Source organism: Ambystoma mexicanum, chromosome 13 (assembly GCF_040938575.1).
Source record: "Ambystoma mexicanum isolate Mex_15411 chromosome 13, UKY_AmexF1_1, whole genome shotgun sequence".
Lineage (NCBI taxonomy): Eukaryota > Metazoa > Chordata > Amphibia > Caudata > Ambystomatidae > Ambystoma > Ambystoma mexicanum.
Window position 1 is genome coordinate 162711050 of NC_090938.1, and position 27601 is coordinate 162738650.

At 47.2% G+C, this 27601-nt stretch overlaps 1 protein-coding gene and 1 long non-coding RNA gene across 2 annotated transcripts in view; one reads left to right on the forward strand and one right to left on the reverse strand.

Annotated features, from left to right (window-relative positions):
* Positions 1–459: 459 nt before the first annotated feature.
* Positions 460–27467, reverse strand: CFAP276 (cilia and flagella associated protein 276). The gene is made up of 5 exons (XM_069633535.1): positions 27264–27467; positions 21648–21764; positions 5147–5262; positions 2648–2763; positions 460–697 (listed from the first exon to the last, which is right to left on the reverse strand). Exons 1-5 carry the CDS (start codon positions 27342–27344, stop codon positions 627–629), a joined length of 501 nt encoding a protein of 166 aa, XP_069489636.1. The 5' UTR covers positions 27345–27467; the 3' UTR covers positions 460–626.
* LOC138521031 (uncharacterized) overlaps positions 21186–27601 on the forward strand; it is a 339869-nt gene continuing 333453 nt past the window's right edge. The window contains exon 1 of the long non-coding RNA XR_011282919.1: positions 21186–21235. This is a non-coding gene — a long non-coding RNA (uncharacterized lncRNA). The remainder of the gene's footprint in view (positions 21236–27601) is intronic.

The following is a 27601-nucleotide window of genomic DNA, read 5'->3' on the forward strand; positions in this document are numbered from 1 at the left end:
TAGAGAAATTCTTCAGAACTGTATTCATTTAAGAAAACAATGTACAGTATGGTTTTATGTTGTTACTCCTTAACTGCAAAAAAACAAAAAAAACATGTAAAACAACCTTTATCCTTCGTCCTTCGTGATATCCGTCAGGGCCAAGATGCCATGGACATTGTGAGCGTTATGCTTTACAAATTCTCCTTAACTTAACATTAGTGCAATGTCCCCCCTAGGAAGTCCTCTAGCCTGGATGACTAGGAAGTCCTTTAACCTGCATGACTGAGGTAATGGGCGCATCGTTTTTTCATGCTGTTCCTGTGGAAAGGTTATCTATTACAGGATATTAAAAAAATGGTCCGCTGTGATCAAAAACTGTGATTGCTGAACAATGACAAAGAAAATGTGGAGTAGCGCTATGGCCCTGCTTTTTTCCCTGACTCAAAGGAATGCGGGCATACAAAAAATAAAAACCCATCATCAATAGATTTTTATTTTGCTTCAACGTTTAGAAAGAATACGGTATTTTCTCCACATTGGAGCAGGGCAACCAAATTTAATGTAAAGGGAAACTAAAGACACGCGAGTTGAAGTCGTTAGTCTTGTGCTGCGGAGGAGTCCATCCGGTCTACGGCTTAGTAGTCTCAAATGGAGTAAAAGCCCCCGTCCTGTTTCCTGGAGTATCCTCGGTTGGTGGCTGCAGAGTGGTGGCCCACTGTAAGGAGAACACAAGCAGAATGTTACACTGAAGCATGGGGACAGATACCCTCCTTTGCACCCTCAACAGCTGCAGCATGTTCACGCACCAAAGAGGAGCTGGTTTGCACAAATGACGCTCAATGCGTTGGATCTTAAGACGTGAAGGTGCCAACACCCTTGAGAAGGCCTACTGCAGAACACAACAGTGAGCTTTCAGCACCAATAAAGACTATGCATGACTGGGCACACAATTCGACCTCCCTATTCTTTGTCTGATCAGCTTTCTTTGTACTGAGTAGGCCTCAATCAAAGGAAGCAGAGCTTGCAGGGTCTCGGACCATGACAGAATGATCAATTTTGAGGAGTCTTCTGCAGTCACACCCCTACTAACAAAGCATACCACCACCATTTAATCTCCTCCTTTGCACATACATTTGGAAAAATCTGATGTTATGCAATCATAAGTACATCAACATTCCCATACTGCCAATTGTTCACTTGTGGTAGTGAAAAAGATAGAGAACTGCTGTTGCGATAGCATGCGGGGAACAACGTGTTGTGCTACTCTACCACAAACCATTCGCATTGTGAGGTTGACTTCCAAGAAGACAAGAGCTAGCATTGAGGATCAAAACTTAGACTAACACAAAGGGCGCCATTGCGAGTTTGATGACAGCTGCAAAGCAGGCAGCATTTGGAAACAATCCCTGTTTTCCTGCTTTCCTGTGGTATAATCACATTTGGAATGACTGAAGGTCCCCAAAAGAGCCCAATGGGACTCCAACATGGGTGAAAACTACCGGGTCCACCTGACTCTGAATCATGAGGATTGCCCCCACAACCGCCCCGTACTGTAGTGTTACTGCATGTGGTTCCAGTAGCCGAGTTTGGCTTGATTACGTGGGGGAACACCATCAAACTCCTAATGAGTAGGGGGTTCGGGGGTAAAGAGTTATGCTAGGTATAACCATTTCTTTGGGGTATGAGGCAACACACACTATGTTAGCCACAAAGTATTTAGCTATAGGTGGCTAGTCAGGGTATGTAATGGCTAACACCCAGATGGGGAAGTTCAGAAAAGTGCAAGTGCCTCGGCCGTATGCATGGATCAGTACAGCACGGTACAGTGAACTGGCAGATTACTGGATGTGCCTTGTTTCCGCCAACTTGGATCTGCCGTCTAACTTGTAGGGCCAGACTTGTTGAGGTGGCAACATAGGCAGGCGGCAGGTGAAGCATTCCAAGCCAAGGGAAAACCTGTAGCAGTGCAGCTGTTCAACTAAGGGTATGGGGGAAACTGAAGAGTGGCGGATACTCAAACGGAACGAAGTGGAGGACAGGGTCTTTGGAGATGTCTCTATTTTGCCAGCGGTTAAGAATTCATAGGCACTCAACATGCGCTGTTCATCAAAGAGAACGTTATCCGGCATTAGGCCAGTAGATACTGAAGGCCAAGAAGGACCTTCAATTCACTATTGCCTGCCAGTTGTGCTGCTCGCACAAATACCTCCGTCTTCACCCAGTATCTAACCGTTTTTGTTCTCACAATAGAACTATTCCCATTTCCACTCTCTTGTGAATCAGATTTTTCTCACTTTTCCAGCTGAAAGCTGCCACACATGCACAAGGCCTCTTAGTCGGAGCTCTCAAGTTTCTCGTAGCCATGCAAGAGAAGGTCATCCAGTCCTTTGAGTTGTAGCAATTGTCCTTTTTTGTCCCATTTAAATTTTGGAACACACTGCAATTCCCACAATTCCAATAAAAGACATGACTTTCTCAAGAAGGACAAGGTGACATTTCAGAGCTCTGCTTAACCAAGATCCTAGTCGCCTGTAATTTAATGAAAAATCAGAGGCCCCAAGTACGAGAACTTCAGACATTACTCAAGACCCTTTCTCAGAGATGTGCAAGTTTCATTTAAAGGGACTTTAAGCGCTCTGAACCTATCCAAATAAAGCGGACTCACCAATAGCTCCATGCACTGAGTCAATGGTTTGCTTTCGAGGGCTCACCCACTGCTTCAAAGACATTTTGAGCTCCGCTGAAGGGAGTGCTTCCTTCACCCGATTCTTTAAAATTCTCCTAAAATGGAAGAAGAAACCAATCACCAAAGAAAACAGCACCGGACCAATGTCTACCTATTGAACAGTGCAAGAGTGTAGACAGGATTTTTTAAAGGGAGATTGATGCACACAGAAAAGGATGCATTTGTGGTCAAAGTGGTACAGAAGATAGGTGGATGCTCGCTTCACTTAGCAGGGCTCAGACGTAAGCTTACGTTTGCGCTCCCTGGGCCTGCAAAGTGAACAAGAGGTGCCAACCAGAAATCCTGGGAAAATGCTGCCTGGTAAAGGAATTGTATTGGATATTTTGGAATTTTAAGAGATGGATATCCAGGCTAGGGCAGTGCCCCTGAAGCACATGTGTGGTAGAGTCAAGAGAAAGGAGGAGTAGTGAATAAAGTTGGAAGTAGTGGGGCTATCAGGGAAGATGACGACTGAGGACAGGTGAGATTGGTGAGAAGTAGGAAGGGCGTTGGTGACGTGGGACAGCAGTGTTTCCATGGAGTGACGAGTGTAGAGCCCACTGCAGGGAGTCACCAAGTTCCCGTGTCTCTGCTTAATTATTGCTGTATCTGAATACCATATGCTCTAGGGTGAGGTAGCTCTTGGTATGGTGGATTATTGGGGGTTATCCATACATGTTTTATTTTTAGGAGGGTTAGGATGATGGACACCTTATCACATGTTGGGGAGATGCTGGAGAAAAGGAAGAGGTTGAACAGATGTGCAAGGTAGTTACAGATATGGGGTGCCAATTCTTTGGCGGCTTGGGGTGTAATCCATAAGAGCACAGGAAGGGCTGGCAGGCGGAAGGACGAGTACTGGTTTGGCAGGAGTGTTAGAGGAAAGGTCCAGGAGAAACAAATAAGTGAAAGGTGGAGTAAAGAATGAGAGAGGGGAAAAACAGGAAGAGGGGTTAGTGAGCATGTTGCACATTGTAGTGATTTTAGTAGCAAAGTAATGGGCAAAGTCATCAGTGGAGAGCAAGCAATAGGGGGCATGCACGGACTGGAGGGAAGTGGGTAGTTTTCGGGTGAGAGTGAAGAGAGTGAAGAGAATAGATGAGATTGATGAAATAACGTGGCTTTGCAGGCGTGGGACTACTTTGGCAAAACAAAAGAGGTGATGGCTGGAAGGTTTAGAATCAATCTTAACCTCTGGCATTGCTCTGGGCAACCCTCCAGACCATCGTTCTTCGCCTGCAAGCCATTACAAAAGGGGAAAGACCATATACAAATCAGGCTTGGCCTCACCCCCTTGGGGTACTTGGGGTGTAATCCATAAGAGCACTGGGAGGGCTGGCAGGCGGAAGGACGAGTACTGGTTCGGCAGGTGTGTTAGAGGGAAGGTCCAGGAGAAACAAATAGGTGAAAAGTGGAGTAAAGAATGAGGGAGGGGAAAAGGGGTTAGTGAGCATGTTGCACATTGTAGGGATTTTAGTAGCAAAGTAATGGGCAAAGTCATCAGTGGAGAGCAAGCAATGGGAGGCATGCACGGACTGGAGGGAAGTGGGTAGTTTTTGGGTGAGAGTGAAGAGAGTGAAGGGAATAGATGAGATTGATGACATAACGAGGCTTTGCAGGCGTGGGACTACTTTGACCAGAAGAAAATGTAATCAAAAGAAAGGTTAAGAGATTCCCTTATTAGCCTGAAGCACGTTTATGGAGGAAATTACTAGTGTGGTGGTGATGACAGTACGTGAATTCATGTTGTGGATGCGTAATGGCCTTAAAGTGTGCTCAAGAGTCCCTAGGAGTAGTGTGGGACTACTAACTAGAAAACCTTATTGGATTTCCTCCTGATGAGAGCTGGAGGGGCTTCTGGTAAAAGGCAAGCCTGCTGACAAATGTGACAGAGCCAGGAATTGGCTGAGTGCAGAATGAGTGCTGGGGGACACAAAAGGAGCGTTTGACCAAAAATCTATCCACGTTAGATATACCAGATTGGCCTCGGGTGGAGAAGTGAGAAAGAGTGTCTCTCTTGTATGTCATGAAATGGTAAAAAAAAAGTCACTGGAATACAGCACACAATAATTAAATAAGAGGTACGGTTGTAAAATAAAGTATGGCAGGCTTGCTAGGTCAAACGAGATATCCACATTAAGCACAACATTATAAGAAGGCAACTGTCCATTATAAGGCCTTTAAGGTTTGTGTGTTTGTTTTCTCCAGAACTAAAATACAAGGGAGCTTGTCTTAGGCAAACAAGCCAATTTGTCTGTCACTTTGATCTTTCAAAGACACCACTTGATAAAGTAGACTCCACATTACCGCTAAGGCTACATCACCTGTGCCTCTGGTTAGGAGTAATTTATTTAGGTAGAGGTGCATTTGATCTGCCTGCTAGATCAATGGGAGCTTCCTATCTTGATGTTGGTGCAGTATCAGAGTGCCGTGCCTCACCCGTGATCCTCTGTAAAGGTCTCTCTTTGGAAGATCGCCTCATTCTTTGTTTGGAGAAGATCTGACTGGTGATTGTACATAGTCTTTAAGTTGAAATCCAAGCTGTCGTGCGGGGCCTGTTAAACAGGGTGAGGGGGAGAAAACCATAACAATTATTGAAGCCTCACGCAGTTCATATTTCTGAATGATGGCAGCCCCATCGCTACCACTATGTCCATGCAGGCTAGATTAACATTCCCTTGAAAGCCTCCTGCTTGCTAAGGCTACAGGCACATCCCTGCCATACACCCCACCGGAAACACCATACCCCGGATGTACACCCTTTTGAAAGCCTTCTTTCATCGGTCCACATCGCTGCTCCCCAGCTAGGCTTGCAACAACTAAAACCAAATAAATGCAAGCCTGAAATGAATTGCTGTGTGTAGAATTCTGCCAATCTGCAATATTCTTTTATGTAAAAGAGTGGCAGTGACTTGTATTGATACCAGATCCTTGACTTCTACACATCTAGCCGCATTAGATTTGCATTTGACGCTTTTGTTTGAAAAACTCAAGCGACAAGTTTAGTGTGGTGCTATAGAACTCTCTTTTTTGTATAGCGTTGTTCTGTTTCTCAAGCATATAACACAAATTGATTGCAATTCAAACGGTAAACTGACAATATTAGAAAACAAGACAATTGGTTGCAAGGAGCTAGGGAACTATATATGGACTGGTGTTTTTCACAGACATTACGTCCAATAGCCTCGAAGAGTTTATTTGGTGGTCATTAGTCTCATAGAGTTATACATTCTTAGGTTATACATCATTTAAGACCACACAAGATAAATACGGTGATGTGATTGGGCAAAGAAATGTAGACTAGTGCAGTGCTGCAGAGCAGAAATATAGAATTACAGTATAAAGATAGCAAGATGGGTATGTAAATGGTTCAGAAATCAGTCTTCATATTATACTATTCACATGTAGTGTATAACCAATTGTTTTATGATCTGCATAATTGTAAGGTGAATGTTTCTACATTGGAGCTTGGAGCAGACATGGGAAGCTCATGGTTAATCTCTTGAGTCCCAGTTTCCCAGTGGGTGGTATGGTAGATTCCAGTGTTGTTTGGTTACCCATGCAGTGTGTAGCATATGAAATTGAATTGCTTTAAACCTTACAATGCTAGGGGACTTTATTGTCAAATCCCCATCACCAGGTAAAGCTATATTTTATTTCTAAAGGGTACTTGCGTCTCTGCCAGGGCACCTAGGTGTTACATCAACGAAGGAGGATCTATGATAGAAAAAGGAAAGAAAAGCAGGATTGTTGGTGAAAAGAAGGAATTTCAAGAGTTTTCTCTATTCAAGGTGATTCTGATGAAGTCTCATATGAACAGGGAGACGGCGTCACAGACTGGAGGCCTTGAAGGGGAAATACCTCCTGCCCCATGCTAATAGTAAGTGGAGGAAGGAATTAGTTGGTGAGCAGGTGCAAATGGATTTAGATCCCCTGGCACATGCCCCACCCACTTTCTTAACCCTGCCTCTTCCTTTCTGCTCTTAACTGTTAGATCAAGGCCATCTCTCGTCCGGGCTTCTGAAGGGAAGGGCAGGCAAAGAAAAGGGCAATTCCTGTTTGGAACTGGAGGACCAAGGGACCGAAACCCAGCTCAGACAATAGGTAAGCATGCACTGACAAGTATTTTCTATCTCTGTCCCCACAGGCCATCCCCACCATCACCAAGCAACACCAACATCAACGACATTGCCCCTCCTCTAAGGCACAGACTCTGCAATGCAGCACCCTCACCCACATAAGCTGCAAGTCCATCAACAACCCCTCACAATATAGATGTTGATGCTTGCCAACATCTCGTATGCAGCAGACATCGCCGACCCCATCACTACACAGGACCTTGATGCCATCTTCATGACCGACACCTGGCCGACACCCACCTCCACAACATCCTTGTCCCCGACGTCTACAGTACCCAACATAGAGACCAGTTGAACAAGACAGGCAGAGGCCTTGCAGTCATACACAAGGCCATGTGGCCCTGCACCAGACTTGATGTCGACAACATTGGCTCCTGTCGAGGTTCTCTACTGCCAGTTCCTGCCCTCCCCGATGGACAGTCACTTTCCATCTCATCTACAGACCACCCACACCCAACTCCAGCTTCATCACAGACTTCACAGACCTGGTCAGCACCATGTCCCTCACGCACACCAATAATATCTTCTTAGACAACTTCAACCTCCCAGGCAACAAGGCCACCAAAACGATGAAGGAAGCTCTCCTTAGCTTTCTTGACACCCTCAGTCTCACATAGCTCATGAAAGACCTAACAAACTAGAAAGGTAACATCCCCAACCTAATCATCACTGCATTGTCTTCCCTCCACTACAGCTCTCCTCTACTGTTTGACTGGTTTGACCATCCAAGCCGTGCCTTCATGCCTTTCATAATCCTGCAAACCACCCCAGTCAAGGACAACATACAGCAGAAATCCAGCAGAAAAACCTTCAGGTCTTTCAAGAACTTCCTAGTGGAAGCGCTCACAGAAGACCTTGCCAACCTACACATTACATCGGCCGAACACCACCAACCAAACTGCGACTCTCTACTAGAAGCACTCAATGCCACTCTCTCAGCCTCCATCGGCCAACACGTGCCTCTTAAACAACGCACCTGCAAACCAAAACGGTCAGCACCCTGTTAGAAGCAAGAACTCAACCTCAGCAAAAGAGTAATCAGAAAACAAAAGAAAACCTGGCACCACGCCTATCTATCTATCTATCTATCTATCTATCTATCTATCTCTCATTTTTATATCGCGCCACACGCCCAAAGGCGTCAGGGCGCTCACAAGACGCACAAGGATAAACATACAGGTCATCAGGGAGTGGGGCATGCTAATCTGACTGAGAAATTAGCCTAATCCTTTATCAAACAGGAATGTTTTTAAACCCTTTTTAAAAATGTCAGTTGACGCACATTCTGAGGTCCAAGGGAGCCAGGTTCCATAAGGCTGGTGGCCACATATCCAGAGCTGCATCGGACCTGGTGCTCCTCAGGGAACTCTGAGCAACCCGCCGACAACTAATCAACACCGCCAACACCTCCTACTATCAGAATACCAGAGCAGAAGCCGACAACAAAAGCAACGTCCTCTTGAAAGCGGTCAAGCAGTGCTTCAACCCGCTACCCAACCCTGCCATATCGCAGTTAATCGAAAAATCCACTGCCATCAACACCTTCTTCATTGACAAAATCAGCATGATTCAACAGCACATTAACACCAGATCTGAATCGACAAACCCACCCCACGTCCCTCATTGCGATCTCTCCACACCCTGGACTACACAGATGAGACCAAATCACCCCAGCCTTCGTCAACCAACACTGGCTCCCACTGCACGCACAAATCACCTTGCTACATCATTTATAAGGTAGTCGCCCTCAAGTCACCCAGCTACTTCTCAGAGAAACTGTGAACCTCCGGAGGACAGTGCACCACCAGAAGTCAGGACACATGCAGACTTGAAAACCACTGATGCAAAAAGGACCAGAAAACAAGCCTTCTCTGCCTAACCCCCAAGACTATGGAACTTCCTCCCCGTTGCCATCAGACTTGTCCCCACGCTCCTGCAATTCAGAAAAGAATCTAGACCCACCTCTTCAACGAGTCTCTCCTCAACACCTAGGCCATCACATCGCCCATCATGCCACCTGACTTGCTGGATGCCACTTGCACCTCTCGTCCTCGCCACCCGGTACAGCTGTACCCCTCCTCTGACCCCCTCAGTATCCTACCCGCGGCTATATATCTGTTCTGTTGATACCACTGAAAAGTAGTCTGTTACGCATCTGTAATGTTGTACACCTCTGTAAAGTGCTCCGTTATGGATCTGTATTGATGTATACCCCTGTAAAGCACTCAGTTGCTTCTCAAAGCCAGGTCGGCGCTCAATAATACTAATAATAATAATAATAATAATAGCCCAGTTGGGCCGTTGAATTCAATTGTGTGGCACACACTCCAAGATGGCCGACACCATCTTTGCTCAATTAGTGCCTACCCAGCTGTCCTTGAGTGATTGCCATTGGCCAGGCTGAGCCACTAAAGGCCAATCAGGCTTAGCCAGCCCCTCACCAAGGCCAGCACTAAGGCCTATGTCTGGACCTGTCTGGAGCTAGAGGGAGCTCCCCGCCATGCCGCGGCCCCTGCAATTTTCCCCCAGCCACGCTGCACACAGATCAAACTTACTGTATCCCTGCATTTCGGGATAATGAAAAATGTGCCACTACATTGCACCTGTGAGCACAATGGATCACCTGCTCCTAGACCACAACCATCTATCTGGTGTCCTGATGAATCCTGCTTCCCTTGCCTCAAAGCCTGACTTCAAACTGTATCCACCTCCCACTTGACATGTGTATCTGCTGTACATAGCCTGTTTTCTGCTGCCTGCTAGTGCCAACTGATATTTCCTCCGTAAGAGCGCCTTAAACATCCTTTCGCTCCATTCTGTGCTGTATTAGTGCTCTAGGCAAAATCAAATCTATGTGTGCTGTATTAATGATTTTTGCAAAAAGCCAAATAGATGTGCTTTTAAATTGTTGCATCCTCCATTTTGTGCTGCAGTAGTGCTCTTTGGCAAAATCAAATCTATGTGTGCTTTTTAAATTGCTGCATCCTCCATTGTGTGCTGCATTAGTGTTCTTTGGCAAAATCAAATCTAGGTGTGTTTTTTAAATTGTTTCATCCTCCATTTTGTGCTGTATCTGTACTATATGGCACATTCAAATTGAGGTGTGCTTTCATACCTTGCACCCCCCAAACCTTCCACATTTATGTACCATATTAGTGCTTTTGGCAACTCCATGCCTTGGTATGCTTTGCAAATCACTGCATCCTTCATTTTGTGCTGTATTTGTGCCTTTTGGGGAAATTCGAATCTAGGAGGGGTTTTCAATCTGTGACCGTCTTCCCTTGCACACCTCCTCCTCTGCGCCTGCCTGGCAGCTAGGCCACTTGGTAAGTTCCTGTGCACTGTGCAGCTCCCTTGCCCATCTCTCTCTCCTCCTCTATTCCCATGGCACTCTCCATCTCTCCAATCTATTCCAACTGCTATTCTATCACTTATCCTACCTCTCTCATTAGGTCTGAAAGAAAAAAGCCGAAAAAGGCTATGCTTGACACTAACCCAGTCTTTCCCATCGCTAACACTTACGCCAATGCCACTTCCAGACAGACTTTCATGGACATCCGCTCCACTGTCTCCTCTCCTGATCTATGGACCTCCCCATCTGGTCTCCACTCTTTCTCCTTCTCACCCATTAATGGTGGCCCTAAGGGGAAGTTGCATACTTCTCATCCTCATAATGAATGTCTATTACAATGGCACTATTATGGCCCATGGTTCTCAACCTGCTTTTCTCATTCTCAACCGGTGCATGTCTACCCTCATAAACTCCCTCCCTTCCCCTGCCACTCCTCCTTCCCCTCCCCTCACTTCTCCGCCACCAGTGGTGGGAGTACCTTGCCCCGTACACCCCCGGAAAACCTTGAAAGGTGGTAAGTAGCTACACTTATCTACTCTGAATGCTCGCTCTGCTGTTAAACACTCCTCTGACATCTGTCTCCTTCTCGAAAACCTTGACTTGAACGTCCTCGCTTTTACTGAGAAGTGGTTCAATGCCAGCTGTGTCACTGCTCTTGGCACTCTCCTTCCTGAGGGCTACAAAATCCTCTCCAAACTCAGACCCAACAGGACTGGAGGTGGAGTGGCCCTGATCTTCCCTGACTGGGTCCCTGCTTTCATCATTCCTACTGAAACCTACCCCTCCTTTGAATGACTCGCCTGTAGGATGGGGGTCTCTCCCACCCTCGCCACTATCTACAGACCCCCTGGCCCTATCTCCCTTTTCCTCTCTGAATGGGATGACACTGCCTCATCTCTTTGAACCTTTTCTTTCAAACTCCTCCTCCTTGGTGACTTTAACATCCACCTCGACTCTCTTGAATCATCCACCTCTCAGTTCTGGGTCCTCTGCGACACCCTCTATCCCACTATTCTTCCTTCCTGGCCCGACTCACTCTGCTGGCCACACTCTTGATGCCCTCATCTCTGGTGACATCCCTATGTCTAACCTGGTCACCACCGCCCTCTCCTGTATGACCACTCTCTCCTTTCCTCCGCTCCGCTCTATGAAGTCCTCCTCCAAACAGGTGCTCCCTTGCTCCTCTAGAACTATTAAAGACAACATGTCCTCTCTCACCCCAGCCCTTGCAGACTTCTGTAACCACTCCTTCGCCACTGGCTCTTTCCCTCTATCCCTCAAGCACTCCCATCTGCTGACCCCTCCTACTCAGCTATCTATCGCTCTCTCTCTATTACCTCCTTCCTGGGTAAACTCTTGGAAATGTTGGTCCTCCCCCAACTGACCCTTCACACTGATCTTGTTGGCTGCCTACATGACCACCATTCTGGATTGCGGGCTTCCAGGGGCAAGGACACTGCTCTCCTGAACACCTGTGAAACCATGCTCGCAAATTTTGCCTCCAACTCTCCTTCTGTTCTCATTCTCCTCAATCTCTCCTCTGCCTTTGACATGGCCAACCATTCCATCCTCATAAAACAACTCTGACACCCTAGGCATCACTGACCGGACGCTGGACTGACTGACCTCTTTCCTCACTAACCACCCGTTCCAACTGCAATTGGGCCCTTTCTCCTCCTCCACCACCACCACCCTCTCTACCCGTAGCGTCCCCCAGGGCACTATCCTATTGCATTGGCTCTTCAATATCTATCTCGCCCTTTTTGCTCACCTGATCTCCTCCTCCTATTCTCATTTCCACCGTTATGCCAATGACACACAGCTTTCCGTCAAACATCAATCTATTTCCCCCTTTTCATTCTCTTTCATCCCTGACTGTCTGTCTGCCATCCAGGCATGGTGTTCAGCGAATGCTCTCTGTCTCAATGCCAGTAAGATGAAGATCCTCTCATCGGGACACTGTTGCCCTCTTTCCTACCCCCGCCATCTTGTGAAGATATAAACCCTGGGGTCATCATTGACTCCACTCTCTCCTTCTTCCCTCACATCATGGACATTACCAAAAAGTCCCACTTCCAGATCCACCTTGTTAGAGGCATTCTTCCTTTTCTCACTTTCCCCCAGAAACTCAATGTCTCCTGAGCTATTGTCCTTTCCAGGCTGGACTACTGCAACAGCCTCTTTCTCAATCTCACTCTCTCCTCTCTTCGCCCCCTCCAGCTAATCCAGAATAAGGCTGCAAGACTTATCCTTGGCCTCAAGACAGGGACTACATCTCTCCAGCCCTAGAATCTCTTCACTGGCTGCCGGTGGCTGCAAGGATCAGATTCAAGACCCTCTGCATCACCCCAAGGCCTTCTGGGCCCTGGGACTATGCTATCTCCAACTTTCCCTCCCTAAATACTCCTTTGCTAGAGCCTATGCTCCTCTAATTCCAACTCTCTGACTGTCAAACGCTTCTCTAAGCAGAGAGTGGGGGGGGAAGACCTCTCGCCGCGGCTGGTGCCTCCCTTTGGAACAGCCTTCATGCAGCTCTCAGATTTGAGCTGGACCTCCTTAAGTAAGGAAACTGCTCAAAACGCTGCTCTTCTCTACCCCTTTCCCTTCCTTGCTAATCCCCCCACTGCCGCTGTGACTGGTGGCCTGATCCCCATGAATCGCACAGGATCTCAGGCCCTTCCTCCCAGTTATTACCAGCACACCCCTACCGTATTGCCCTGTGGGCCCCTGCCTGGTGGCTCCACATACCACCCTTGAGGGTTGCCTGTTCCAGCACTTAGACTGAGGTGCTCCTCCTGGCTCCCCTTAGCACTTCCCTCTTGGGCCCTCCTCCAGCACTTATCGACTCCTCTGCTCCCCCTTTCTGTCCCCCTCCCCTCCCCTGCACTGCTCTTCAATGCACTTGCACATCCGAATGCCACAAGGCCTAGTAGGACCATGACCGTATATATGTCTTTATATTATTGTTGTTTTAGATTTCTTGCCACTGCTATTATTTCCACTGTTCCCTTCTCATTTGGACTTGTGGAGCTTTGAAACACATTTCTGTTGTATAAAGTGCAAACGATCAATAAATAATATAAATAAAAATATGAATATGAAATGAGATACACTGTGACATGTAGAAGGTAGTATGGGGGAACCTACGTTAAGTGGATCTCACAGCCCATTTCCTCAAATCCTGGCTGATCAATTATTTTTACTGGAAAAAATGCAAGGGGAGGCCCCTCATACCACCCTCAAACCCCCAACACCTCCTCCCCACCTTTCCAAATACCTAACCCAAACCCCATGTACATTTTTGGAGTAAAAGAATTCTGCGACATGGGTTTCAAGGAAAAGGACTGCTTGCAATTTGGGGAATACCTTTTTATGTGGGACTGGTAGAGAAGACCGCTCTATGGAAAATGTAGAAATCATTTGTTTATGTGCGCAGTATTCCAGGTTCCACATGAGCTGCTAATTATCTCAAATCACCAGACACAATGACCAAGCATTCTAGACGTTCACTTACTAAAGTGCTTAGCGACAGGGGAAAGGGAATGAGGATAACATAATCAAAATCACAGTTAATTGCCTTCTGGTTCTGATCACTGGTAACTTTGGCTAGACCAGAAGTTATCTCTGTCTTCTGAACTGGGGTGTCCTTTCCCAAATATCTGTATTCTTCTTCGTTCCCCCTGACCTATGCTTCTGATCTTTATTTCTAAACTGAGAGCTGGAGACGTACGCCGCCTGTACTGTCCTCGCTTCCTGCCTAGATTTCGGCCTTCATATCTTAAACCATCCCTAGCCCTGTTATACTAAATTATGCTATTTTTCCGCTCTGTCTAACTCGGCATTGAACTGTCTGACATGAAGCGGTCAACCAAGTCCCCGGGTATTGTCCATTTGCTCACTTTAAGATATCTGACTTGGCTCATGGACTGTATGGAAAACAAGACTGCTTGCTGGAATTTAATTCTTAACCTTGCAGTGTCTTCCTGCCCTTAGGTGATGTCAGAGGTTCTTGCCTTAACTATAAATACTATGTGTACAATTGTATCAACTGTTTTAAGTGCATTCTTTAAAATCTCAAAAAGTATTGTTTGGCTTAACTCATGTTTATATGTAATAGCACTTGCTATGAGCAATGAAAGAATTTGCTCAGAAACACTACTCTTCTTAATCTACATGCTGGAAAAACCTTTCATGAACGCTACTCTAATTACATGGTGGGCCTAGGTTAGGGTTTACTTATCACTAGCACTGCGGTTGTTCTGCAGGGCAGTCTTTCTTTGCACAATGGAGGCATTTTCATCAACTGAGCATGGATCCCAGAGAACTATGCGTGGTAGCTCTTCGCGCGCACAAGCTCCGGCCAGAGAGGGGCTTGGCTTTTGCCTTCAGCCGGCAGAGCACCCTATCAGGACATGTGGCTCCACCACAAGGGCAGATGAATGGTGGTTGGTGCTCCGCTGCACTAGGCTTAAATATGAGGAGGCTCAACCATACTTGCTGTGCAATCAACATTCCGCTTTGCAGACATTTTAAGGGCCTAGCGGGGGACCTCAACAATTGTATTTTCAAGTAGCCGAAAATTGTATTTACTACAAATGTAGACACATAGCAGGAATCCCGGAAACTCCCAATCGAAGGTAACAGACACAGCTCTCTCTAAACCTACCAAAACTCGTGTCTAATGGCCTGGGGCCCGCGTCTCAACAGCCTTGAACGCGCTGCGCTTGCCAACCAGTGAAGTTATCCGAGTACCTCAGTTATTGGGGGTCTGTCTAGGAATTATAAGGAGATTTTCACGGAAACAGTGTGCATTCTCTGAGGCTTTTTGTTCCATATTGGGGAAGTCCAATGTAGGCTGAATTACAGTAGTCCAACTGAGAGCTAATCTAGGCATTCATTAAGTTGCCCTGGTGAAAGAAAACAGATCATGATGCACACTTCATTCCTGCATGTATTAATAAATAGGATTAGCACACCAGCAGTAGTGCCGCCACAGCTTCAGTGTTTTGGGCGGTGCATCTTTAGATAGTTTTTCAAAAAATCATAAATTAGAAAATCTCTAACAAGATGACTGTAGGGTGGGCATCTATCATCTTCCAGTGTCTGCTGCCCTGAGATAACTTACAGGGCGCTACATTGGATGGTGCAGCCCACCTGTGTCTAGGTATACTTTTTAGCAATATTCTGGTAAAGTGCAGTGTTGCAATTGGAACAACTTCCATGAAAAGGGTAAACTTCAGTGTGAAAGAACCACAATTTGGAGAAGTAATGCCAGAACTGTTAAAAGCAGGCCGTATCCTTTTGGCTTGCAAACTACCACACTGCCACCAAAGTTTACTATTTCAGAAAGCCAACACTATGTATGGTGATTCCTTTTGAGGTTGCGCACCTTGCAGTAGCAGTGGAAATGACTGGTGTTACAAGAGCAGCCACAGAACCAGATGACAATCAGCCGCATTTAAAAAATGTGCTTTCTGTCTTTTGGTGGTACTCCGGTGAAGCACTTACTTATTTACTCCAGGAGTCACAAGCTTATATGGGTATGGTGAGCCAACTTTCAGGTTGCTGGGTCTGGATATGCAGATAACCGTGTAGACGATTATAAAGCTAATGTGAGAACTCAAGGGAAAATAAGGGAGCGAGATACAAAAGGAAGTCATGTCCTTTGAATGTGTTGCTTGGAAGTTAATGCTACTGGCTGCATATAGCATAGATTTCAGATGAGAGTTTACATTTAGAAATCCTTGGCAGGAGGTGGTTACAAGTGACAAGGTGTACAATGATGAGAAATTATAGTGCAGGACTGAGCTCTTAGGAGTCTTAAAGATTTGATTTTGTAGATCATGTATAAATGTTCAGATTGCGTTACATTTGTCGCATTGAATCAGTGCGATTGGGCTCTGGCATGAGTTTAGGGAGACTTAGGCAGCATGCAGAAATGTTCCATGTGGCATTACTCAAGCTAGCTTGCCCCGTTGGATTTCTGGGAAAGGTAAGTCCACTGTCCAGCCGTACATAGAAACATTTCTGGTGCGTCTTCTTCTGACTGCCTCATTGTTTCATGATCCACTACAGTGTTCTCAGTCCCAACCGGACACTTAAATTTGAAATGCAAATGCTTCAATCTTCTACATTTATAAAAATGAGCATTTCTGCGTGGCTGGGTTTGTGGCAAAGCTTTGTTCCTTTTACAATTGCACACCATTTAAACAATCTGCATCAGATGTTGCATAACCTGTTAGGACCCTCCGGACAATACTGGCTACATGATATGATATGTGATGGGTCATTTATAACGCACCTGTACACAAGTGTTTCTAGTCGCAACAAGAAAGGGTAGTGAGACATAAGGAGGACGAAACAAATGATCTTACTAGGCTTTGTGTCATTCAGATCGTGCAAGTGCGGAGGGAGAGGAGAAGTGCCAGGGAGAGGGAGAAAGGGAAGTGTGGTCCTGGCAGCAATTGCTCTGAGTAAGTGCAGCCGGAGGAGCCAGCTATAGGAGGTGCAAAAAAGAGGTGGGTGGCTGTAGGGTAACAGATACGGCCCTAAGTGCGCCAAGGTCCAGAGGCAATGCAGGTGCTTGCAGGTCATGGAGGAAGCCTGGTGCTGAGTTTAGAGGGTAGCCAGGCGACCATCCTGCGCGACAGACAGGTGGTCAACAAGGGAAAGCGAGAGAAAGCAGAAGTGAAAAGGAAGATCTTGAGCTGCTTCCAGAACCTGAGGTGGTCCTGCTCGAGTTTGAGAGGGACAGGGAGCCCATTCCAGAGGGTGGCCCCTGCAGAGGAGAGAGATCTACCTCCGACTCTCTGCCTAGAGAAACATTTGACCATCAGAGAGTTAGAAGTAGCTGAGCAAAGGGCTCGAGAAGGAAGATGTTTAGGAAGAGAGTTGGATGTAATGCATGCCTTGGCCCCAGACAGACTTGTGGACAATGAAGAGGGACTTGACTTGATCCTTGCAGCCACCGGGAGCCAGTGGAGAGGTTTCAGGGCTGGAGAGATATGATCCTTGGGCTTGAGGCCAAGGACAAGTCTCGCAGTCCTGTTCTAGATTAGTTGCAGAGGGCGGAGAGTAGAGGAAGGCAGATAGAGGTAGCTGCAGTAGTACAGCCTCGAGAGAACCAGGGCTCTGGAGATGTTGAGCTTCTGGGGGAAAGTAGTAAAAAGAAGAATACCTCTGAGGAGGTTCAGCTGTTAATGGGACTTTTTTGAGCGATCTATGATGTGAGGGCAGAAGGGGAGAGTGGAGTCGAAGATGACCCCATGGGTTTTTGCCTCACAGGAAGGTGCAGGGAGAAGGCCCAAAGAGGGGGGGCATAGTGATAGATGTAAAGCAGGAGCAGGGGTCCCAATGAGGAGGATCTCTGTCTTGCTGGAATTGAGGCAGGGATAGTTACAGGCACACCATTCCTGAATCGCGGATAGATAGCCAGGAATGAGCGAGAGAGGAGAAGAGGCAGAGGGGAGCCTGAAGGAGAGCTGAGTATCATACGCATGACACTGAAAGATAGAGAAGGTGGTGATGATGTGGGCCAAAGGGGCCACATAGAAGTTGAAAAGCCAGGGAGAGCGGTTGGAGCCCTGGGGAACACCACATGTTGAGAGAGAGAGGTGGTGGAGAGAAAGGTCCCCAGTTGGACCTGAGAGGGATGGTCCAGGAGGAAGGAAGTCAACAGTTAACCAGGTGAGGGACTGATCCGTGATGCCCAGGTTCTCATGGAGACGATTGATCAGTATGGCATGGTTGACAATTTCGAAAGCAGTGGAAATATCAAGGACGATGAGGACAGAAGGAAGGCTAGCATCAATATTAGTGAGAAGGTCTTCATGGGTGTTCAGGAGAGCAGTTTACGTGCCTCTGGCTGCTTTGAAGCCCACTGATGGTCATGGAGACAACCAACAGATACAGCGAGGAGAGTGAGCTGGGAGATGGCAGCTTTTCCAAGAGTTTGCCCAATAAAGGAGCGATAGAGACCGGGCGGCAATTTGCAGGACATGAAGGATCGGTGGACGGTTTCTTCAGGAGGGTTGCACAAAGGAGTGCGTAAGGGGGAGGGGAAAGTTCCATTGGCAAAAGAATGATTGCAGAAGTCGGCCCAGGCTGGAGCGAGGGTGTCAATGTGATCCTTGATGTTTCTAGAGGAGCAGGGGAGCACATGCTTGGATGACACTTTCATAGATCAGACTTGTCTAGAAACGTTATCAGGAGTGATCACTAAAAAAGAGGAGAAAGGAGGAAGAGAGGGAGAGGCAGCCAGAAGAACCCCAGGAGAGGAGGAGAGAGAGGACAAGATGTCCTGGGTTTTAGTAGTAAGAGGCCAGGGCCATGCAGAGGTCCTGGGAGTGAACAGGAGAGGTGGAGACTGCCGCAGAATTGGCCTGCTCCTTGCAGATTTTGAAGAGTTTGGCCGTGCTGTTAGAGGCGGCTGAGACGCAGGCTTGGATGTAGGCTCTCTTCTTAGACCATGCAGATAGTCTGTATTGCCATTGGAGCAGGCGACAGGCCAGTTTGTCAGAGGATGTGCCTGCCAGATGACCTCGCCTTCCTCTAAGCCACCCTACTCTCGCGTTTTAGGGTGGCAAGGTCAGAGTCAAACCAAAAGTTGCACATGGAGGTAGGCTTCAGGCAGATTCTCATGACAGGGGGCAAGGCCATTGAGAGTGTTAGTGATAGAAAGATGCAGGCTAGCGAGGGCTGTGTCAGAGTGTGAGACATCCGCAGGAGTAGGAGGAGGAGAGACAGTAGTAGCAAAGGCCTTCACTGACACGCGCTTCATGGACCGGACGACCGAGAAGGTTGGTGGCAGTGCTGGGGTAGTGCTTCACCTGGGGGACAGATTGTCAGGTGGAAGGAGAGCAGAAAGTGGTCAGTCCAAGAGAGAGGGGTGGTGAGAGGGTTAGAGAGGGGGATGTCAGAGGAGATGAGGACATCCACAGTGTACCTGGCAGAGTGTGTTGGACCCGAGGGTAGAATAGAGCGAAAGAATATGCTATGATATATTATTTATAACGTGCCTGTACACAAGTCTTTCTAGGCGTGATAAGACAAATGGGTGGAGACAGAAGGAGGACAAAACAAACGATCTTCCTAGGCCTTGTGCCATTCAGATCGTGCAAGTGCGACAGCGCAAAAGTGCAGGGGGAAGGGAGGGTTGGGGGGTGGGGGGGGGGGGTAGTGCCAGGGAGAGGGACAGGGGAAGTGCAATCAGGGCAGAAACGCTCTACATGAGTGCAGCCACGGCAGCGCAGCTCTGGGTAACTGCAAGGAGGCAGGTGGCTGCAGGGGTTACAATTACAGCCTCTAAGTGCGCGGTAGTCCCTGACGTAGTGCAGGGAGACTGATCATGGAGGAGCCTGATACCCAGGGCTTGCTATTTTCACTCGCCCACTCGCATAGTCGAGCTATTTTCAGGAGGGGCGTGTAGCATTTACAACCTTGTTGGCGAGCGTTCTTTGAGCTTGATTGTTGATTCCGTTTTTAAAATGCCCACTAGATGGCAGCAGACAGACTGGATCGACACAAAGAAGACAATTTAGAACAATAACCATTACAAAATCCGATTTGGTAGACCCCAAATCTTTATTTGCGAAGTGACTTGTGGGTGGTATTTAAAAAATAAATCCTCTGGTAATGAGAATGCTTTCTGCCCTGAATGCAGTAAAATGCCCGTGGAAGCACTGGATCAAAGCCAGCTCAGTACTATTGACCTTTTTGCCCCGAGACTGTTTTCATGCCAGGGAGAGGAGTAGAGAGTGGGAGGTGTCGGGTATTAAGGGGGCCACTGAATGTCTGGGCACTGCCTGTGTAACGATTTTTGTGGAGTCGATACAAGTATATTTTACGTTTTGACTCTCAAAAACTGTTTTGGGGGTGAAATGGCCAAGAAGCTCAGATGTATTTAAGAAACACGTTACCTTTCATGAACTTCTTTCACAGAAAACTACCCTAGCAGGCCTCACAAGTGCAAGCTTCGCTCCTTAAGAGCATAAGGCATCCATGCTGCACTTACCACTTTCACAGAATACAGGTATAGACCAAGGGCCTCATTACAACAATTGATGAGAGTGTTACCATGTCCCGTTTGGAGAATGAGTACTTTTGCTAGTAATTTACAAAGAAAATTTGGTCTGGGTACTATTATGTACATATTGGCTGATCCCTAAATATTTAAGGAATATTTGGTGCATATATGTGTATTGCAATTACTCGTTGTGGCATTTTCGTAAGTGATTACTATGTATGTATGAGTTGAATTGAATTAGCTATGGGATTCCTGGGAACAAATTCCGGAAATGCTAAAAGAAGAGAGACCAGATACCCTGTACAGATATTCCGTACACGCAGAAGAAAAACTAGCAGGCCCCCACCCGGTGACACTTAACACACAACTGTTTCTCTCTTGCAAGTTCTACAACAGGTCTGGTTCACAATTCCCTGGACATGGGGTTGAGGAACATGCAAGCAGGCTGGGGAGGGGTTGCTGCTACAAATGCCACGTGCAGGGACCAATAGGTTTGGAATAGTTTTGGGTGATCTGTTGGGGGAAACAAGCATAAGAAGAAGCAAGGAATACACTTGATATTTATGAAAGACAATTAAAAATGTCTGAATAATGTCTCTTGCTGAAAAGGTAAGGAAGCCGCCAATCAAGGGCTGACCATGGAATTAACCACTAGAATTACCAATGTCAGAAGTAAAAGACCTACAAATATACAGTGTTACTCGAGCTATATGCCCCCAGGCGAGGGGGGCCCCCCTGTCAGTAACAGCATGCCACCCAAGTTAAGGGCCCGAGTGAAATGCCATTAGCACCCTTGTAGTTGTCTACACGGGTGCTAGTGGTGACTTTAAAAAAAACGTAATAAAAATAAAAATTACATTTTTTTTTTTAAAGTACCTTTGCTGTGCCGCCATCCGCAGGACAGTGCTGTCCCTGAAGTCCGTTTTCAATGTTGATGACTGTGCTCTGATGCCATCAACAAGGAAAACGGACTTCAGGGACAGCACTGCATGGCACTGGCCTGGGCAGCAAAGGTAAATTTCTGTTTTTTAAAACCACAACAAAAAAACACTCCTGGCACCCGTTTGGGAAACTATACGGGTGCCTAGAGGTGACGGCGAAGGGGTTGCGGGGAAGGGAAGGGGGGCACTGGCAACCCAGACTGCTCGGAACGCAGGCTTGTACCATAGATTACAACCCGCATTGCGAGCATCCAGATTGCCTATAGTGCCCCCCTTACAGGCCGCTAAAGGGGCAATAACAGAGCTGCCCAAAAAAGTCCAAAACAAATTCAATACTTCTTACCTGGTCGCTTTAAGACCTTTATTTACGTAGGACGACCCTGTACAGTACAAGGTGCATTGCTAGAAGTGCGGCTCTGAATGAAAGTGAATTCAAGTGGCTATTAAATCAGACAACATTGCCAAAGGTCTCCCCTTAACTTACGATTGGGTCAAAGTAACAAACATCTCTTCTGGCACTGGACAGCGTGGGTGTGGCATGTAGCCGGTTCCAGGGATCTTCATTTTGTGCTAGATGTGTTGGCTTCGAATATGAGCCCCCCTAGAAAATATAAAGAGCATGTATAAAGAGCTGCCCAGAAAAATCCCAAACGGAACACAAATCCAAATGTATGGATGCATATGTGTGCAGTGCATAGAAAACAGGCAAACTGTGTGGCTGATCGGCAAAGCTGATAAGCTAGTACAGCAGGTTGAGCGCTCACTGCTGCGAATCTTTGTGTGATCTGCAAGTCACAGGTTCGAATCCCAGCAAGGCCACCTCAGCCTTCCATCCTAACGAGATTAATAAATGAGTACCAACTTTAGTTTGGTGATATCGTATGTAAATGTGTTCTCTGTAAAGTTCTTTGGCGAAAAGCACCATATAAATAACACATTTTCCTTATCACAAAACAAAATGTGTCTATGACAGGCAAATGTATTTGCGTGCTAGAGATGTATATTTTTGAGGATCAGGACCAAGCTGCAGCAACCCGTGGGCATAAACATGCGCATTCAAACGTGGCCCTGGTTCACAGTGGGTGGTGCTTTCAAACGTGCCTCATTCTGATCCCTTATCAGATCACAGGTGTGGGATGAAATTGAAACCCTGCATGGTCCTCTATCGGCCTGTGACAGCATTCTTCTTCAATGAATAGAAACACGCGTGTCTTTTTACATTCTCTATGTGTCCACACATAACAAACATATATATATACATATATATATATATATATAGAGCTAGCTCACCCGAGAGGATCACAGCTCTGTAATAACAGTTCATATCATTAGCCACCGCGTGGCACTCAATTTATCGACCTCGGAAGGATGAAAGACTGAGTTGACCCTGCATCCGCAGGCTACAAACAGATGTCAGAAACGAGCGCTCACCTCGCTGTGCTATCTGACCGGATTATAAACATCCAAACTGGACAGTCAAAACTGCATCTCCAACAGGCAAATGCATTTTTCATAAGCAGGCCCACGTAGATGGGGGGGGGTCTTGGAGAAATAGAGCTTGACAGCTGCCTGGAATGCTTATTCTGATTCTCATTTGTGCCTTCAATTATGACTGCCGTGCAACTCTTTCTCCCTGCGCCTGATCATTGTGATCAGATGTACAAAAAGAGTGCAGTGCTGCCAGGCGTCTGTAGAGACTCTCGACACCATTCCTCCAAATTTTCTAAGAATATGGGTGTTTCTATTCATTTTTATTTTCCAATCTACCAAAGGGAGCTCTGATGGAAAATAATCAATTTAAGGTGACAGCCGCTTTAAGGGCAATTACTGTCCATGTAGTTGTTGTGACCTGGGTTGGGTCCTCCAGCCAATGCAGACATAGGGCCTCATTACACGGTAGGCGGTCGACCAAGGTGCTAATAGCACCTTGGTCCATGCCGGTAAAATACTGGCACCGCCTTGGAGGAAAGGGGAATTACCGCCCTATTCCAAGGTTGGCTGGGCGGTAATTCCCCGTTCCCCCATTGCACTTCCCCATTCCCATTTTTGCCCCATAGGGCATAATGGGAATGGGGAAGGTGCTAATTACGGTACTGCAAATTGCGGTACTGTAATTAGCACCAAGGTCCCTTTGCGGGTTGGTTTTTAACGCCTGCTAAAAAGCAGGCGTTAAAGTACCAACCCGCAAAGGGACCGCGTAGTAAGGCAGTAAGGGTTAACGGTCACCGGTACCATTACCGGTGACCGTTAACCATTACCGCCTTCCGTGTAATGAGGCCCATGATCTTGAGCCTGGCCCTCTACACATAGATGGGTTGATGTGTGTGTGTGTTTAGAGCTTTAGGAGGATCTCCCAAAATGCTTTGCCCCTGTGCTACAAGTGCTCTATAGATTCTCCCACACTCTATTTAGATTCTTCTCAAAACCCATGATAGGCACAGGCTAGGGAGAGAATAGGGATCAGGGAGTAGGTAGCGGACGGTGGTGGTGGTTAGGCGGGGAGAATGGTGAGAGGATAGCCTTGTAGAATGAAGCCAATGGGGCACTCTGTGATGGAAGTCAAGAAGCAGGCAACGCAGGGTGCGAACGGTGGAGAGAAAAGAGGTCCAATAAAAAAAAAGAGTGGGGGCTTTGGAAAAAGTGCAGAGGGCAGGTGGGTGGGTAAATGACTGCTAGAGAAAATGAGAAGGTGATGTCAAAGGGCTTGTGGAATGAGGATTCGAGGAAGGGAAGAGAAGGGATGGTTAGAGGATAGGCAGAGAATGGGAGCAAGAGATAACAAGGGATGGTTAGAAATATCTAGACTAGAATCTTTGAAGAAGCAACAGTATGGGCCTCATAAGTTTGGCGGTCCGGAAACAAGAGTGCTGGTAAGCTCACTGGCACCCTTGTTTCCGGACCGGCAAACTACAAGTCTGCCTGCCGCGGCTGCTGAGCCCGACAGGTCTAAACCTCCCGGGTGCAGCGGTCACGGTAGGCAGACTTGTCACGGGAGCACCGGCACCGTTGGTAACGGTGCCGGTGCTCTCATGTCCCCAGTCCCATAGGACTCTATGGGAATAGGGATTTACAAATGCCTGGTGGCACCGGGAAGTCAGGCACCAGTAAATCATTACGGGTCCGGCGGAAACACAGCGGTAACACTGTGTACGAGCGCGATATAAATAAAATATCATATCATACCCGTAATGAGGCCCTATGTTTGCTTTGCTTATTGGTGGGCTGGGCACTTCTGTGATCAGAGAGCATTGCAAGACGTCCTCTCCATATGCTGCATCTGTGCTGGCTTGGGTGTGGGCACCAGAAGAATGGTCTAGAGGTGAGAGTCAAAATATCAACTTGCGAGCAACCAAACCTCTGATTTGGCTTGCGGCACTCCATGCCATAAATGAGCGGGGAGATTGGAAATACATGATCATCGGGGGCAGGTTCTGATGAACCAAATTCGTTGTGCCATGGGGAGGGGGCTGCAGTGTTCTATTGCGCTATTCTGAACTCCGAAGGATGTTTTGCGTATCAGATACAGCACAGTTCAATTCTGCGTGGGAACAACCCTAGCCTAAGTAGTTATTTATGCATGTCGGATGTAGGGTAATTCAGCAGGGGAATAGCTATTACAAGATTCCCCTGCTGCTCATGTGTTGGCGTTTCAGTTGAACGCCAACAAAATTAGACAGGGGAATAATAATGATATGAATCCCCAGACGAACTAGGAGTGCTTTTAGATTGGGAGCACCTAGAGAAGGGGTGATGGGGCAGGGCAACCAGAGCCGGGCAAAGAAAGGCTCCCTATTCAACGTCAAAGGCGTTTCTTAAGCACTAAGCAAGCAAACTGCTTAGAGATTGCATAGTTTTAACATGTATTAAGCCCTTCCCAAGCATGGAGGGCACGAACATTTAAAATTAGGTAATGCTTGTATGTAGGGTGACGAGACGTCCTGGTTTTCACGGGACAGTCCGGGGAATTCACCCTCTGTCCCAGGGTCCCAGGAGTTTTTTCATTTTCCAAACCCCGTCCAGGGATTGGAAGGGTGGCTGCCTACGGTCCCGGTTTTTGCTGGGACACGATTTCGAAATCCCGAAATCGGGTCCCGGCGGGACTTTTGCTGTGCGTAAATGGGGGCGTGAATGCTTTTCACGCCCCCATTTCCTACCCCTTCCCCTCAACCGGCTCTCTCCTCCGATGAGAGGAGTGCACCTGTGAGCACACCCCCATCACACCCCCTCGCCCGCAAAGGGCCAACAACATAGAAGTTCGTCCGACTTCTATGTCTATGGCCTGTCCCGGTTTTAAAAAAAATAATCTGGTCACCCTATTGTATGCCGATTTGAAAATTACAAGCAAATGCTTAACGATTGCTTTTTTAGCAAGTGCTCTATGCAAATAAACATTAAGACCATGTATATTTTTAGTTAATAAACATTTTATTTATGGTGTGACAAAAATATTCCTCAGCCTCTCTGACAGGCAACAGCGCTTCATAATGTACTAAGGCAGTAGTCGCTATTGCTATACAAATGCAAGCATAACAAACGATAATATAGCAATAATCCCACATTCTGCAGGCTTCACTGGCCGGTAAAGGCCCGGGGGCCAAGTTTAAGGCCCAAGCGAAGGCTTTAATGCTGTGCCCTGGCACCATTACTGAGCTGGTGAACCCCACAAAACGTGGATTTATTGCTAAAGCACCCCTGGGCCAACCATTGAGGTGCCAATAGCAATGGAAAAAAAAGGAAAACATTGCTGTGCTGATTCATTCGCACCAGCGTCTTGGGGTGTCAGGGTTTCCATGGAAATGGTAGGTGGGTCTCCACTCAGAGACTCTTCATTTTACATGGCGTACCAGGAAGCCAAAGTTACGGAGCAGGGCGCGGGAACGGGGCATAGGAGCCGATTTAAGGTTAATTGGAATTGGGGGTGTGAGGGTCAGAGGTAGATTTGGGGGTGTGAGGCAGGGCAGGAGGGAAAACCGTAGCGGCGGTGTAGGGTGGGCGTGCAAAGACCTCGGGTTGCTCCGAACCCAAGCTTGCATCGGTAGATGTAGCCCGGTTTGGAGCAACCTGATTGGGTCACACACCCGTCCAGGTTGCTAATAAACCATGCTCATTTTATAGGCCGCTTACTACTTGCTTTAAGAATGTATTAACGGCTCACAGTGGATAAATGCTTATCACTGCTTATGGACTGTTATGGAAACATTTCACCTGCTTGAAAAGAGCTTGAGAGATGTTAAGCAAGCATTTCTCTTTGTCTAGGGATGTAGGTAGCAGTGATAGGGCAAGAAGGGAAGTTAGCGGTGAAAAATGTGGAAGACAGGCGTACAGGAAGTGAACGACTGGTTGCCCACAGGAGAGATAGGGGCTGAGAAAGCAAGCTGTGGATCACAGAGGCGGACTGACCTAGCAGGATTCTGGAGATTTCCCAATGGCCTCTATACCCTGGGCCAAGTTTGGCCGTTACCCATTTCATTTCCACATTTTCTCATAGGAAAGGGGTGGGGCTCGCTCAAAAAGTATAATATGGGGCAACTTTTAAAGTTATTTTCTGGTCCTCTTTTGGTTCCCAGTCCACTCCCGCACAGAGGGCACTGCCCAGGAGGGTTCAGAGAACATATGCAGGAAAGGGCTCGGCAAAAACACAAATGAAAAGGGGTCCTAGGGAAGACAATGCGGATGAGACATCAGCGAACCTAAAATACAACCGGAAATGGGACACGCACAAAAAAAGTGAACACAAGACATTGATACATCTACAAAATGGGCAGATGGCACCAGAAGGGGTAAGAAAAAAAAATAGCGTATACTTTGTCACCGTGAAAAGAAGTCAGCGGGCACACGGAAAAGAGGCCAAACTACCATACAAAAGTAAACGATCAGAGAGCATGGGGTAAATTGCAAGGGGAGGGGAAAAGTGTCAGGGGAAGATTTGCAGAGGGTGAGGAGTGTTCTACGGCCAGGGCCACATAACAAATGTAAAGGAGTCACAAAAGCAGGAAATAACGTGGAAAAAAAGGGATATTAGCTAGAATTAAAAAAGTTAGATGGTACTTGTGAAAACCATGTGAAACGATCTGGGAAAAGTCATTCGAATGCGTCTGACCTGCTCGACCGGCCCCCAGCCGCAGTAGCTGGTGTCGTTCTCGTACTTGGGGTATGGGAACGGGTCCCGAGTGGTCGGCATGGCTATGCAAGCGATCTGCTTCTTGCCCCGGTGACCTGAGCTCGGGGCCTTTTCCGTGTAACGCGGCGGGCGCCGTTGCTAGGAGACGGTACACTGTGACGTCGCAGGGCCTTGGGTTTGTTTCGGCTCGGAGTGGGACTTGGCAAGGGTCTAGAAGGCGAGAGCGAGCTTGGCGATGCTCACTTGAACGCCGCGGCCATCTTGGAGAGGGAACTTGTCATACAATTCCGAGATCAAAACTTCCTCACTGTTTATAA